Source organism: Fusarium sambucinum, chromosome III (genome assembly GCF_050947815.1).
Source record: "Fusarium sambucinum isolate potato_lamoka chromosome III, whole genome shotgun sequence".
Taxonomy (NCBI): domain Eukaryota; kingdom Fungi; phylum Ascomycota; class Sordariomycetes; order Hypocreales; family Nectriaceae; genus Fusarium; species Fusarium sambucinum.
Genome location: NC_139292.1, coordinates 5,503,803 through 5,519,124, shown reverse-complemented (window position 1 = coordinate 5,519,124; position 15,322 = coordinate 5,503,803). Strand labels below are relative to the sequence as shown.

General features: G+C 49.4%; 3 protein-coding genes across 3 annotated transcripts; 2 read left to right on the top strand and 1 right to left on the bottom strand.

Annotated features, from left to right (window-relative positions):
* Nucleotides 1-311: 311 nt before the first annotated feature.
* FSST1_012021 (uncharacterized protein) lies at nt 312-4,195 on the top strand (the record flags this gene model as incomplete). Its single annotated transcript, XM_083235209.1, has 3 exons — nt 312-779; nt 833-3,059; nt 3,108-4,195. The coding sequence occupies 3 exons, from the start codon at nt 312-314 to the stop codon at nt 4,193-4,195; spliced, it is 3,783 nt and encodes a 1,260-aa protein (XP_083081717.1).
* A 2,122-nt stretch (nt 4,196-6,317) lies between these two features.
* Nucleotides 6,318-8,401, bottom strand: FSST1_012020 (HSF-type DNA-binding-domain-containing protein; the record flags this gene model as incomplete). Its single annotated transcript, XM_083235208.1, has 7 exons — nt 6,318-6,754; nt 6,811-7,009; nt 7,066-7,902; nt 7,956-8,096; nt 8,147-8,219; nt 8,272-8,288; nt 8,342-8,401. 7 exons carry the CDS (start codon nt 8,399-8,401, stop codon nt 6,318-6,320), a joined length of 1,764 nt encoding a protein of 587 aa, XP_083081716.1.
* Nucleotides 8,402-12,570: 4,169 nt separating this feature from the next.
* On the top strand, nt 12,571-15,181 carry FSST1_012019 (translation initiation factor eIF2B catalytic subunit epsilon; the record flags this gene model as incomplete). The annotated part of the gene is made up of 4 exons (XM_083235207.1): nt 12,571-12,736; nt 12,791-12,984; nt 13,049-13,105; nt 13,166-15,181. 4 exons carry the CDS (start codon nt 12,571-12,573, stop codon nt 15,179-15,181), a joined length of 2,433 nt encoding a protein of 810 aa, XP_083081715.1.
* Between the last annotated feature and the right edge of the window lie 141 nt (nt 15,182-15,322).

Below are 15,322 nucleotides of genomic sequence, written 5' to 3'. Positions count from 1 at the left end.
TCCATCCTCGCAAGCCACTGAAGCTTAGGCTGGAACTGCTCTGTATCCACTGTAGCTCCAACCCGCAGGGGCCAAGCGCGTCCAACTGGACCCAGACGTGACGCAGTTTCCTCAAGGAATTTCCATCATCCGTGAAAAAGTACAAACTAACAGGTAACAATTTACTTTGGTATCAAAACACAACACACTTCAACCCTTCAACCTCATCCAACGCGCAACAACCTGTCGCTCGACCACTCATCGGCTGCGACTTGGTTTGCTTATCTATGATTTCTTTTTAAGCGCGTCTATATCCTCGTAATGCGAATGCCATGAGCACATCGACTCCCCGCCTGCGGTCTGGGTTCCCAGCTACCCCAGCTGCCACTCGACGACATAACAATCAACAAACCCCTAGCTCGGCTGGCTCGCCATCATACGGAAAGGGCTCAACGACAAGGCCTCCTTCTTTGCCTCTCGCGCCTGAGAGCACTCGACCTCAGACCGCTGTTAACCAGCCTGTCGTTCCTCTGACCGTTCTCGACGCTCCTCAGCAGCGTCTCTACACCTTCGGTGTCTACGTCTTGTTGTGGGCATGGAAGCTTTACGACTGGCTTCAGGTGGTTGAGGATGGCGATTCGTCTTGGTTCCTATTTCTCAAATGGATCTTCATTGATTTTGCCTTCCTTTTTGGTGTGCCGGAATTGAGGATACCTTGGCTTGAGCTCTCCCAACCCGTTGTGACCACTATATTCTCCTTGCATCTGGTTCTTAACTACATGCTTATGTTCAACATTCCCGTAAGTATACAAAGTCCTCCTAAAACAATCAACATGCGCTAATTGATATCAAGATCCCATGGCAATCATGGATTCTCGGTTTCGCCAAAGTTCTCTACGACCGCGAAATATCAATCTCTGAGCATAATGTCAAGGTATCGACTATTCTCAACAACCATTCCCTCATCATGGGAAAGCAGATCATCAACATCTTGCCTGAAGGCTCGGCTATTCTCAATCCCAAAGGAACCCCCTTCTGTTTAACCGCAAAGCCAAAGCACGCCGTAGATCTTCCCATCTATTTCAATGCCACGATTCCTGCCGAAATTGAATTGATTCGACTCGACTTTGACTCAAACAAGGAGGAAACCATCAAGATTTCAAACCGAGAGGTTAACAGGGTCGCCAAGCAAATCCGGGACCACAACACTGATCAAACTTCGTTCGGCTTTCAGTGGGACTACCCGGTTAAGAAGCCGGGTGTCTATCGACTTGGAAAAGTTTTGGACGAGTACAAACTTGAGGTCCAGCGTGCTACAGCAGATACATATGTTGTGCCTTGTCCTCAAGCCAGAATCCGATCATCCTCGGACTCTCAGCGATGTATTCAGGAACTCTCTAATCTTTCATTGGATGTATATGGTACACCACCTCTCAAGATTCAGTACAGCCGCACTATCAATGGCAAGGACCACAGTTTCCATTTCCAAAGTCTTCAGCCTGATGGGTTTTCCTCACCTCTCCTCGGTGCATCCTCCAGTCTCGTTTCAGATGACCAGGATGATGTTTCGTGGGTACGACCCCGGAAGGTCACAGTTGGTCTTAACGAGTCCATGACCTCTGCCGGCGAATGGGAGTATTCGATCGACGAAGTTTATGATGCGTTTGGCAACGTTGTTAAATATGCTGAATTGGAAGAGGATTCCAGCCAAGTTCGAGCCAAAGGATTGAAATACGGCTTCAAGGTCAAGGAGCGTCCCAAGGCGAGCATGAAGGGCTGTGACATGCGTAACCCTTTCAAGGTTGCCAAGGGCCGGTCCGTTCGACTTCCTGTTGACTTCTCCCTAACAGGCTCCAACGACGACACTCCCCACGAGGTCACGTGGGAATTCTCTCCTATCAACTCCCTTACTAACAGCGGAGAGCATGGCGATGAGGTATCGATTGGCGGCCACAACGCTAAGAGTTCGATGGATCAGCCGTTTGTCTCAGAACCTGGCCTGTATACCCTCAAGACCGTCTCCAGCGGGTCTTGCAAGGGTGAGGTTAAAGAACCGTCATCGTGCCTTCTTTTGAACCCATTGGAGCCTTCGCTTTCCGTTCGCTCAGAAGAGATCCCCGATAAATGCGCAGGCAACTCTATCGGTCTGAGAGTGGATCTGGACCTTGTCGGAACACCTCCCTTTGTACTTCGATACGACATTATCACAAGTGACGGGCATGTTGAGAAACAATCCCACCGTGTGCCTGGCCTGCGATCTCAGTTGGAGCTGGTCCCGAAAATGGCAGGCCGTCACAAGTACGTCTTCAAGTCCGTCGACGACGCTGTGTATGAGAACCAGCCTCTCACTGGCGACGATAAAGTTCTCGAGCAGGTTGTCAAGCCTGCTGCCTCAGCCAAGATTGCAAGCCGCGGCGGAGTCGTCAATGCCTGTCTTGACTCGGAAGTCGAACTCGACGTCATTCTCTATGGAGAGGCTCCCTTCAATTTAGAATGGGAGATTGTCCACGACGGCAAGCGCAAGTCGGAGCGAGTCACTGGTGTTCAAGAGAGCAGTTTCAAGATCAAGACCAATACCCTTCGCAAGGGAGGAGAGTACATCCTTGCCTTGAGCAGCGTTCAAGACAAGCGGGGATGTAAGACATTCCTTCAGGATCAGGTCAAGATTGCTGTGCGACGTCAGCAGCCACGGGCCGCTTTTGGCTTTGTCGAACACAAACAAAAGATCATGGCTGTTGAGGAAACACACTTGCGCTTGCCTCTGCGCTTAGAGGGAGAACCTCCCTTTGAGATCACCTACAGAAACCTTGCCGGCAATGGCGAAGTGTTAACAAAGCGTGCAAACAACGCCAATGATAACCTATTGGTCAAGAGCCAAGGCACCTACGAACTGGTTGACGTACGAGACGTCCAGTGCCCTGGATCTGTTGTGCCTGCAGCAGCCCGGTTTGAAGTGGGCTGGTTCCCTAGGCCCGAGATCTCGATCGTTGAGTCCCCGAGTATCAAGCCGGAGGGCGACACATTCGTCAAGCAAGATATTTGCGAAGGAGATATCGATGGATTTGAAGTCAACCTCAAGGGTAAGTGCCTTAAATCCAAGATTTATGTTCACCGCTAACTTCTCACAGGATCGCCTCCTTATCATGTGCAATACGATGTCACGCATAAGCCTGCTAAGGGCTCCAAGGCTTTTACTCGCAAAGATTTCGATGCTCCCCTTGCAAAGGCAGCCATTTCCATGGACACCACCAAGGCTGGCGATTATACCTACAAATTCTCTGCTCTTGCAGATAATCTCTACAACAGCGACAAGAACTTCCACCCTCTCACTCTCACCCAGCGCGTGAACGCTAAGCCTTCGGCTGGATTTACGAAACCCGGGCAGTCGTTCAAGTACTGCATGGAGGAGCAGGAGCAGGAGGACAGAATCCCAATCAAGCTCACTGGAGAAGCTCCTTTCTATGTCGAAGTCGAGATCAAGCATCAAGCCGGATCTCCTGCTGAGACTTACAGAATCCCCTCCATTGACTCTAACTCTTACGGTATCCGGATTCCTCGCCAGCACCTCCGACTCGGTGCACAGCAGGTCCGTATTCGTACCGTCAGAGATGCCAGAGGCTGCCAGCGCAAGTATGAGCATGGAGGACCGTCGGTGCAGATTCACTTGTATGAGGCGCCGTCTATCTACCCTCTGGAGTCTCGACACGACTACTGTGTCGGCGAGCGCATTGCATACACTCTATCTGGCACACCCCCATTCGACATTGCATACGACTTCAACGGCCGATGGAATGCCAAGTCGCAAACAACCAGCTTCCGCCGTATTGCAGAGAAGCCTGGCGATTTCACTATCACTAGCATTTCGGACAAGGCCAGCGAATGTCGCGCCGCTGTTAACATCCCCAAGACAATCCACCCTCTCCCTAGTGTCCAAATCAGTCGCGGTAAGCAGTCTCGTGTCGACATTCATGAGGGCAATGAAGTGGACATCTTCTTCGAGTTCTGGGGCACACCACCTTTTGAGTTCACCTACACACGTAGCTCCAACGCCAAGAAGGGCCAGCGCAGTGTCGTTCTTGAGACGAGACATGATGTCTCTTACGAGCACAGCAAGGTGGTCAAGGCAAGCCAGGAGGGTACATATGAGGTTGTTGCGATCAAGGATAAGTTCTGTTCATTCTCAACCCAGCAGGTTGAGAAGAAGCAAAGAAGATAGAGCAAGACAAGAGAGAACGATGAAATAAGGGATCGAGATAGTTTGAAATTTTTCTATGGTTTTGGTTGTTTGATAGGTAATGAATGGATGGATTGTACACCAGAGGCGAGGACGAATAACAAACAATGAGGAGGGACACTGAGTTGTATATACGCATCTATACCATTGGCACGGCGTTTAGTAGGATCAGTCAGACTGAGGTTGAATACTTATGTACCAAGTTCATCATGCCCAAGTGTTGTAGTGAGCTGATTCTAGTCAGGCACTGGGACAGTCTACGAAAATGCTTGTACAGATGGCAGAGAACTGTCGTATACAGGTAGGTAGGTACCTAGCTCAGCAACATATCCCTATCGGAGATAAGAGGCGAGTTCATTCTAAGTGTGGCTGTACGGTCTGAGGATTTGGGCGTGGATTTGATATGAAAAATAGGCTCACGACACCAACATGTCACAAATGCTGGATGAGCGAGTCCCAAGCATCGATGAAGATCATTGCTAAGGAAACACTAAAACATGGTGTCGATTACCATCATAGCAGGCGGACAAGTTGAGTTTCATTAACCGCCAGTTGCCATTTACCCAGAACTTTTATTTTAAAGCCAAGGAGTTAATTGTTCTGGATTTCTCCCTGCATGGCTCTCAATTCAAAATCCCGCCCTGAACCTTGAAGGGTGCTTATTTGGCTAAAGTGTCTGTTGAAACTTGAGCCTAAGGGAGGGAAGGCTTGGACTATTAAAGATCTCGAACGAGAATGACATTGACACCGACGTCATGTCTCACGCCATGAATGGAAGAGACTGGCCCTGATCCTGGGTAGTGCCTTGTCGAGACCTTTTAGTTCTGCAGCAGTACAGTCGAGACTCTTCGAAATTACTACTTTGTCAAGTTTAAGAGGGTCTGAGAGACAGGGTATAGAGGTCGAGTGTAGGACGGCTACACTCTTCCGCTTTCTTATTAATCAACATGACGACTAATTCTCAACGTCTTGTTGCCAACCAAGGTTTGGAAACCAAGAGCTTGAAGTAACTGAAAGCTTCAATACTTTGATTGCCAGCCTCAAGCATCAAGAATTAACAGATAATCGAGAAAATAGAAATACAAGCATACAATAGGCGTTGTATAACGCAAACCACGGCTTCATACCGCGCGCACTGCCTCCACAAACAACGGTCCAGGCCAGGGCTACGGCTAACAGCAGAGTAATACGACGCCCTTTTTCTGTAGTGTAACAGCGGACGGATACTACACTACGGGAGCTTCTCGCAAAAGGGCCCTTCTCGATGAAGCCTCTCGCCGAAATCTGTGTGTCCAAACCCACCACTCGAAACGGTCCAGAACTCAATCGATCTGCACTTCCTTGTGCCACACCTGCACAACCTTGCAAACGTTATTGAGAATGAGCTAGGTATATATCTGCCCAACGTCCCTTCCCTGCTTGACACCATTCTGATCTCTTGTTCTGAAATTGTTGACTATTTGTTAGCAGCCATCAGTCATTACAACCTGTCCTCCATCACTACATGTACCAGGATAACACAACCTTACAAGAGCAAGCACATGAACAGCACGAATAATCGAAGCTCAGCATTATTTAAGCAATGTGTTTGGATAGCTCAGTCCGACTCTTCACTAGGCATGGCGGACGGCAATATGTCAACGACGTCACACTCGAAATGGCCAGGAGCAACAAAAATGAAACATATCAACATTCTAGCATTCTGCAGCCTTGCTTAAGGGATCTTTGTGCTTCGCCAAAAAGAGAGTAATATTATCGCAGGTTCAAATCTTGTTATTCGTCAGGCGCGCCGCACCATACACTCCGATTCTGAACCAGACGGATGCCGTCCGTGTCCGCAACTAAGTAATAGTCTTCACTGACCAGCTTGCCTTCTGTATCTTGCCAGATGCCTTTACTCGTTATAAGGGGTCCGACTCCGGCGTCTCCCCAGTCATAAATGCGAAATACCCAACATGAAATCTCTCCCCCAGCCGATTAGACACGAAAGGCCACCAGTGTCAAGAAGCTCCCACGTTATATCGCTCCAAACGCCGTACTCCTCACGATGTAGCCACGTGCATACACCAGACAAAATCCAAGGACGCAATCCCTCTTCAGAAACTTAGACATAGGTGCGCTGTCGCTTTTCGGGAGGACTTTGCCCGTCCATGCGTCCTTGGCTGTTTTGTGAGATGTTGCCGGGGAAGCTAGCTCTGCTAGCACTCGTGGGTGTTAAGCCGTATTGGTTCGCGCCGTTTACCATGCCATAGCCTTGGTCCATTCCTGTGGTAAGAGGAGACTGCTGTGGCATCTGTCCTGGAGACCAAGTTGCGCCAGTCGCCGGAGGTGTGGGTGTCGTCTCGAACTTGAAACCTGTTCCTCCAGGCGTGTTCAAGTTGCTGGGAGGGTTCATGTAACCTGCGCCGCCAACGACGTATCCCGAACCGGATTCTTGCTGGGTTGAAGGATCGTAGCCCTTGAGGAGATAGCTCAAGTGATTCTCGACAATCTTCTGCATTCCGCTCTTGGTAAATGGCTTGGCCAAGACCCCATTCATACCTAATAATGCACGATCAGTTCACATTCCCAGTTGGACCTCTCATCACGGTACTTACCATGCTCAAAATAACAGTGGACCTCATCGGATCGGATATTCGACGTCATAGCGACAATAGGGATAGCAGGACAGTCCTGTCGGATGTACATGGTGGTCGAGACACCATCCAGTTTGGGCATGATGATGTCCATAAAGATCATGTCGAAATGATCACGAGCAACGGTCGTGATACGGCTATATGCATCCGCTCCATTTTGCTATTTTAAATGTCAGCTGGTCGAACTCCCGATTTTATTTCAAAGGTTTCACGTACAGCATGCTCAACTTCACAACCCATCGACTTGAGAAACTTGATGCCGATCTTAGCGCAGGTCGGATCGTCTTCAACAAGGAAGATTCTAGGCTTCCGAGAGGCCCATGTGAGAGCCGAATTGGCCGACGAGTTGGAGTTCCCGTGGGACTGGATGTTGATGGGTTGAGGAGCAGCCACTTCCTGCATGGCATTGGCGCTCGAATCATTAGGCATCGCGTAGGGGATCTTGTGGATGTGATCGGAATGGAAAGGATCGATCCCGACGGTCTGGCCCACCGGGTATACAGGATAGCGGTTGATGTCGTTCATTGGATCATGCATCATGGGCATCGAGGCTTGTGGAATGACAACTGCAGAATCGGCTGGAGACCCGTAGACACCCTGAAGGCGTTCCAACTCCCGGTCGGCAATCTGATCAGGTGTCACACTGGACAGAAGCTCGCGAGCTCGTCTCAATTCAGGTGCCGAGTCATCACTGCCATCTAGAGGAGATGTGCCGACATTGAGATGCATGGTCTGTTGATGACGATTGGCGGAAGGCGATAAGAAGTTGAGCATTTCGTGCTGGGATTGCTTTTGCGCGTTGAGCATTTTTTGCAGTGTCAGAACTTCGTTAACAAGGAGACGGTTTGTCTGAGAGACCTCGGTAAACAGTTCTTGGAGCTGTTGCACTTGCTGCTGTGTGGCAGTGAGCTGTTCAGTCATAACACTGATGTGGTGACTAGTTGTGAAGTCCTCTGTGGCCTGCGTTCTTCTAGGCGCAGGTGCTTTTCGACGAATATTGTCAAGATCATCCTTGCTACCAACTCTGAAGTTGGGATGCTTGAATTCGAGAGTCTGTGTTCAGGTTTTAGTATATGGCCAACATCCGAGGGTTACATAGAGCATACATTGGCGCCGTTGGCTGCAGAGCCACTGTCATTTGTTTGTCGCACTTTATGAAAATCATACTTATTCAGCTGTCGGACGAAACTGGCCATGTTGCTGTGCTTAAAGTGCTTAGGGAGGATGGAACGCGTGAATTTCTCATTCTGAGCTTGTAAGCATTGGTTCGTCACTGCAACATCAGCTCTGTCCCTACCTCAACAACGACGAAGGTATCACCGTCTTTACCCCATCTAGCGACATCTTGATGCGCCGGATCTTCAAGCATTCTTGGATTTTGTTAGCGTTATTGTATATACAAATTTTCTGGAAGTAACAAACCGGTAAAGCTTGCGAACCTATCGGAAGTGTTAGATGTGATACAATAAACCGTTACTGACTGTGAACTTACAAATTCGCTGGCATTGCTGCCACCAACCCCAGGAGTTGATGTTCCGTCGCCCGCAGACATTTTTAAGAGTGTATTCAAGCTTTTAACGATTGTGTGTGGTTGTTTCGTGATGATGTTACTGTTGATGATGCGTTGGCAATAAAGCGTTTGGTCAAAAGTCGTTGCAGCGGATAACCGATAGAAGAGGCGTTTAACCGGGCCGAGTCGCCGCTGATCGCTTTCAAGATGAGAACAGCCCAAGAGACCTTTGGGAGTGTTGTTTCAATTTGTTGAAGCAAACGAGGATCCAACTTGATGCGCCGAGACCAAGTGGTAATGGTGTACGGGCCAGACCAGGAGCAGGGTCGGAGACTCGAGGAGCGGACGCGTTGATGTAAAGTCGAAGCGCAACTAGGTCCAGGGGCTGCAAAGCTTTACAAGCTGGGATACGGAGGTTGGATAGGATGCCCCGTCGCAAGGAGGTAGAGGATGGCAATGCGATGAATGAGGGCCGTCGCAATTGCAAGACCAAAAAGGGCGGGAAATGATGGGAATGGAGAACGGGAAACGGGGACCCGGCCTGAGTTGTATCTCAAGACAAAGTTGGGAGGCCGTGTGAGCGGGAGTGGGCACAGGCAGGCATGGAACGGAATAGTCTGAGCCTGCTTTTTGTTTCTGAACTGAACTGGGCGTGGCTTGGCTTTGGCGGGGGGTAGTTGTGACTTGTTGATTTGCTCAGCGTTGTGGATATCAATCAGGTACTGAGTACCACTGACTCTTAACACGCTCTCTTCCGGGAGCAGATGGCACTTCCCACTTCGGCTGGGCAGGGGCCTGTGCTGATACTGCTGCTGGCGCTGACTTATTGCTATGATACTTACGGATACTGTCGCTACTGCTACTGCTGTTATGAACAAGGCGAAGGCGCATGCAGCAGCAAAGAAGAAGAAAAGCTTGAGAGCGCGGAGTGGGCATTTCCAGCCAAGGTTGGCTTAGCCTCGACCAAGATCGCGGTGGGAATGGAGCGCTATTGCGCGAACAAGTCTGGCGGCCGTCCTTGTGGGGTGTCCCCTTGTTACCACCATGGCTTTTTGATCCTTCTTGCGCCGACCATGACCCTTGGTTGGCTGCCCGGTTGCACTGGAGATCGTCCCTACGTCGACTGTGTGGAGGTGATCAAGGTGCACCGTGACCACAATGCGACCTAAGCTCTGGCTGGAAAATCTTAAGCTGGTGAAGAAGGAGAACGATTCAGCTGTTGAAATCTACTCCTTGTTGCCCTGGCGCACATATTGAGCATTCTTTTTCTTCTTCTCGCGCCATGCATAGCGTCCGCGGTTCGTTTACTTCAGATAAGAACATCATGTATGATGAGCCGCCGTCCACCAGAAAAGAATGAAAGAGACAACAAAAGCTTGTCAGTGTCTTTTTCACCCTGGCCCGCCCTCATACGGACATGGTAATTCCAACGAGAAAAATGTTGCGGCCATCCCGTGTCTTGCATCCATCTTTAAAGCCATGGCATATTGAACCGCGTAGGGAGAAAGCCAACGCAAGTGGAGTACCAACAATGATTCTCTGCTTCACGTAGCAACCACACTCTAGTTTCGTGTAGAGTGTCTGAATCTTTTCGTCAGTAGGCTTCAGCTTCTTATCCAGGTAGGTAGCCATACGCCTTCAAGCTTAGCAAATAGATATAAAAAAAGTCGTGCCTTGCTCTTCCTGAGTATTGGGCCTCGAGGCCAAACCCTGTGGTTCCAGCACATTGTGGAATGCTGCGGATTGCTATTCCTCAATCGATTAGGAATACATGTCGCAGCTCATGACTCGGGCTGAAAATCCCAGCAAACTGTGACTTCGACCATCTCTCCGAATACAATAATGTATTCTGGACTAGTTCTTGCGTGTTCATACATTGATGCGAGGTGCTTTGATTTCTCAGTTCCAACAACTTGAGCCAGATATCTGAGCTAGCGAATTCATTATCCTACCAATTGCTGCATGCGCTTCGGTTATTGTCGAACCAGAGTCGTCCCCGTTCAAATCTCGCCAGAATGGGCAGCTATTCGCATGCCATGATGCGGATCTAGCCGCACAAGATCAACGTGGCTGAGTTAAAAGAACGCAATGTTGGGAACAGTACATAGCAAGACTAGCCCCATATGTTAGTTGGTAGGTAGTCAAGTAGATAGTATATGTATGCTCTGTATCCGTACACTAGGTGGGATCAGAAGTGGGAGTCGAGGCGAATTTGGTCTAAAAGTAGTAACCAACAGAGAGGCATGACAAGGGTGCAACTGTTCGTATTTTAGCCTGTTCGAAATTTCGTTTTTGGTGCCGCTGTCAGTGCTGGGCACTGAGCTGTCTTGTACAGTGTAGCGCAGTGCAATGCAACAGTGAGTGATCGTCGCCGATCAGACTGTTGAAGTTGTAGTACGGCTGCGCGATGAAGACAACGTTTGCAAAGGCTTTAGATGACTCTCGATGGTTGTGTTTGAGCAGAAGGTTCAAACGTGGAGAATGAAATAAAGACAAGCGAGAGGTCTTCGCGATCGAGACCGTGGCCGTTGTAAGGAACGAGGGCGAGAACGAAGCGGGTAACTACAGTGCAACTGCAGAAACAGATGAGAATACACTGTGCACGAGCCGCAGAAATGGAAACAGCGGACAACCTCCATACCTACTGCCCAACTGGAACAGTAGCCTAGGTCAGGTAAGGTAGGTAGGTCGACAGGACCTACGAACGGGCAGCATAGACCACCTACTACCTAGGTATGTACCTTAATTACCGGGCCAATGCTAATACCACACGGCCAAAATTCCTCAAAGGCATAGCCCAGCAGAGGGCATCTTTGGCCACTGTATTCCAGGTACTATCTATCAAGGAGAATTTTCCTGTAAGATGTGAAGAGACAGATATGTGCTTGCAGACTGCTCGTAGATTGCGGGGTACACAATTACAGGGGACAAGGACCCTGAATTCCTTCGAGTCCAGACAATGGCTGTTCGGGAAGATTACTTGAGCTTCCGTATGGAGCTCGGTATGCGGGTAGGCAGAGCATCGTGCCAACCATCATTCATAGGTGGATACTAAGCACTGATCGAACTCAGCTGTTCGTTTGGTTAGTAACTAGTATGGAGGTTTCTGTTGATACTAAGATATGCCTGGCATAATTAAGCGACACTCACATCGATAGTACCAATGCTAGAGGCGCTCTGACCAGGATAACTAATAATTGCATCAAAGTCTACATACACACATGACTATGTCAACGCAAACAGCTCAAGCGGCATCTGCACCATGTTTTACGACTAAGATAAAGGCTTCTAAGACACTCCAAGACACCGCTATACTTGTTGCAAGATGGTTTATCCGCAACTATCACCGGCCGGCAAATTATGTCTCAGAGTGCTACCAGATTCCAAGTTTTGATATCATTTTGTCTCGGACAATCCCGTCAATAAACGCCAGAAACCCTGGGTCGACTACCTACTCAACAAGGGCGATTGACAAGTTCTACTAATATTACTCAGAATAATTCCAGGTCTTCAGACAGGGCATATCTTGTTATCTAAGAAACGCAACAAACTACCTATATAGAAAAAATGGATGATCCGAACCTCATCGGGCACCTCAACAGTTCTAAATAGCCATCTCTCGTTTGTCCCCAATCGGGCCCTGCCGCCTCCCGGAACCGAAACGACACTGGTTTTTCACTTTCGGAAAGTCTTGCTTGTTCCTGAACAAGTGGATGCTGTTCATATGCCACAAAGCTCATACTATAGGTACTAAGCTTTGACCGGCAACAGGCTTCATTGAAGGACGCCACGTCAGGCCAGTTTTCCGTTATCAGCTCTGTTTGTAAAAAGCTGCCAACGCTTCGATTAGGCCAATGATTTGATTACCTATGCTAACGAACATGCGACATTCTACAAGATCCAAGCCCCGGAGTGTCAGACCATGGAAACAAAAGTATCGAGCCAGTAAAACCCTTTTTATGGCTACACCTCCATTGCATCCTGCCTTCAATGGTCAAGACCTTCTGATCAAACCACCAAGTAGCAAATACAGGTGATAATTATTACCTATACTCGGGCTTCGACTTGTTTCGGCCCAAATTGCATACTAGCTTACCAACCCGACCTTGTGAGGTGAGAACACTGTAACAAAAGTTCGTGTACCAAGAACGCAAGTACAGCGTGACAATGTACTACTGTTTTGTCTAATAGCCTGAAATGAAGCAGCTGGAATGCTTACTGAACTCTATCGAGGCTCATCGTCCGAGGCCAAACAATTAAACTTCCTTGATAAACATCGTGGAAAGGCGACGAGCCGTGGAGAACGCCAAGGCGAGTTCTGGATGACTCAGCAAACTTCTCCTCACACCGAGGTGAAGGTCACACACCGAGGTGAAGGTCACACACCGAGGTGAAGGTCACACACCGAGGTGAGGCGACATGTCGATTGAGTCACTGGAAATTTGACATTGCCCCACGTCCTATTCTGCATACGCTTCGACTCAACTTCACAACTTTCGCTCAAGAAACTTAGACGCAACACTCCCGACACCGGCATCATGTCGCATAAGGGCAACGCCGGAAAGGGCAAAAAGTCCACAAAGTCAGGAGGCGAGAGCAAGAGCGAGGATGTTCTCCAGGCGGTTGTAGGTGACATGGCGGGGTATCATACCGATCAAGAGCGGCGCAAGCTCACAGTTTATCTTCCAGGTCATCGCCGACTCTTTCCAAGACAGATACATGCCTTTTACGACTGAAAAGCCAAGAGTAATATATTGCCCGAAACCCTAGCGTGGTGTATGCTCGTACTAATGAGGCTATTCGCAGTGTCTTCTTCCACTCGCAAACGTTCCTCTTATCGAGTACACTCTAGAGTTTCTGGCAATGAATGGTGTCAATGAAGTCTACATTTACTGCGGTGCCCATACCGATCAAGTCGAAGATTACATCAGCCGTTCTCGATGGTCATCAGCTGCGCGCACATCTCCCTTCTCACACCTTCAGTTCGTTCGAGTTTCCGACGCACGCTCAGCCGGTGATGTCCTTCGTGACATGGACAAGCGATCACTCGTCAACGGCGACTTCATCCTTGTAAACGGCGATTTGGTATCCAACATTATGCTCGACAATGCCCTGGCGGCGCATCGAAAGCGCAGGGAAGACAGTGCAGCCAACATTATGACAATGGTGTTGCGCAGTGGTGGAGAGGGCGACCACCGAACAAAGACGAACGGAATTACCCCCATCTTCGTTGTCGACACCAAGACTCAGAGATGTCTTCACTATGACGAGATGGACCCCCTGGCAAGCGACCGATACATGGCATTGGACCCGGCTGTTGTGGACGAACTATCAACCGATTTCGAAATTCGATCCGACCTCATCGACGCCGAGATCGACATCTGTACACCCGAGGTCCTTGCACTTTGGTCAGAGAGCTTCGACTACGAACTTCCCCGAAAGAACTTCCTACACGGTGTACTCAAGGATTGGGAGCTGAACGGAAAGATGATTTACACCGAGATTTGCGAGGAGGGCTACGCAGCACGAGCAAGCAACCTACAGCAGTACGATGCTGTCAGCCGTGATGTTCTCGACAGATGGACATATCCTTTCATTCCAGAGTGTAATATCGTACCCAAGCAATCGTACCAACGACATATCCATGGCGTCGTGGCCGAGCAGGGTGCATTCTATGCAAACGATGCCAAACTTTCGAATTCCATTATTGGGCGCGACAGCAACATTGGCTCAGGAAGTACCATCTCTAACAGTATTATTGGTAGAGACTGCAAGATTGGTGCCAATGTGGTTTTGGTGAACTCTTACGTCTGGGATGATACCACAATTGAGGATGGAGCAAAGATATACCAGTCCATAATTGCAGACTCAGCCGTCATTGGCAAGAATGCCTCCATACCCGAGGGTAGTCTGATTTCCTTTGGTGTGAACGTTAGCGAGGGCGCTACACTACTCAAGGAAACTGCAGTCTCTTGTGTGGACGTTGAGGGCAACCCAGTGACGCCAGACACCAAGCTGCTTGGGGCCAGCACCAACGCCGCCAAGTTCACAGACCCTGAGGATGAGGACCTTGACGAGAGAGATCCATCCCAGCTGCAGAAGAGCCTGATCTACAACTTGGCTCAGTTCAACATCTCCACTTCGTCTGTGTCGACATTATCTTCCGAGATTTCGGAAGATGAGATGGATGAGAACTCGCTAAACATTAACGCCAGCGATCCCTCCCGTCGTACCTCCTTCGCCTCTGATGACGCTGGCGACAAACTTTCCTTTCATAACGAGGCTGTTCACGGCCTTGTCGACGCACTGCGCGCCCAGTCTGGCGATTTCGACTCGGCCAAGCTCGAGTTCATGGGTCTGCGTCTTTCTAACGACGCTTCTGATGCCATGATGCGCCGCGCCGTGGCCAGTGCCTTCGCTCATCGGGCAGTAGAGCTCATGACCCCTGAGTATGGCAGTCTCGAACCCAGCAAGGCCGCGGATCGTGCCCTCAACTCTCGTCCAGGCGCAACAAAGTTCATCAACGAAGTAGGCATCGGCCTTGACGATAACGAAGCTGCGCAGGTCGAATTCATCATCGCTCTTCAAAAAGCCCTCACACGTTCTCCAGGGCCAGAACAATCTCGCGTAGGCATTCTTCTTGCAGCAATGCTGCAGCAACTCTACACACAGGAATACCTTGAGGAGGAAGGTATCTTAGGTTGGTGGGAGGACGACCGAGCTGTTGAGGGAGAGAACATGACATTGCTGAAGGAGAAGTGCAGACTGTTGGTTGACTGGTTGGAGAATGCCGAGGAGGAAGACGACAGTGATGATGAATAGACAGACGGTTTTTATTTTCTATCTCTAAAGATAATGGAGTTCAAAAGAAACAGAGTTACATGACTCACATCGATAACGTAATTCGAGACTCGGCCCGCCCAGTCTTGCATGCCTTGACATAATATGAGCGAGGCACTTGAG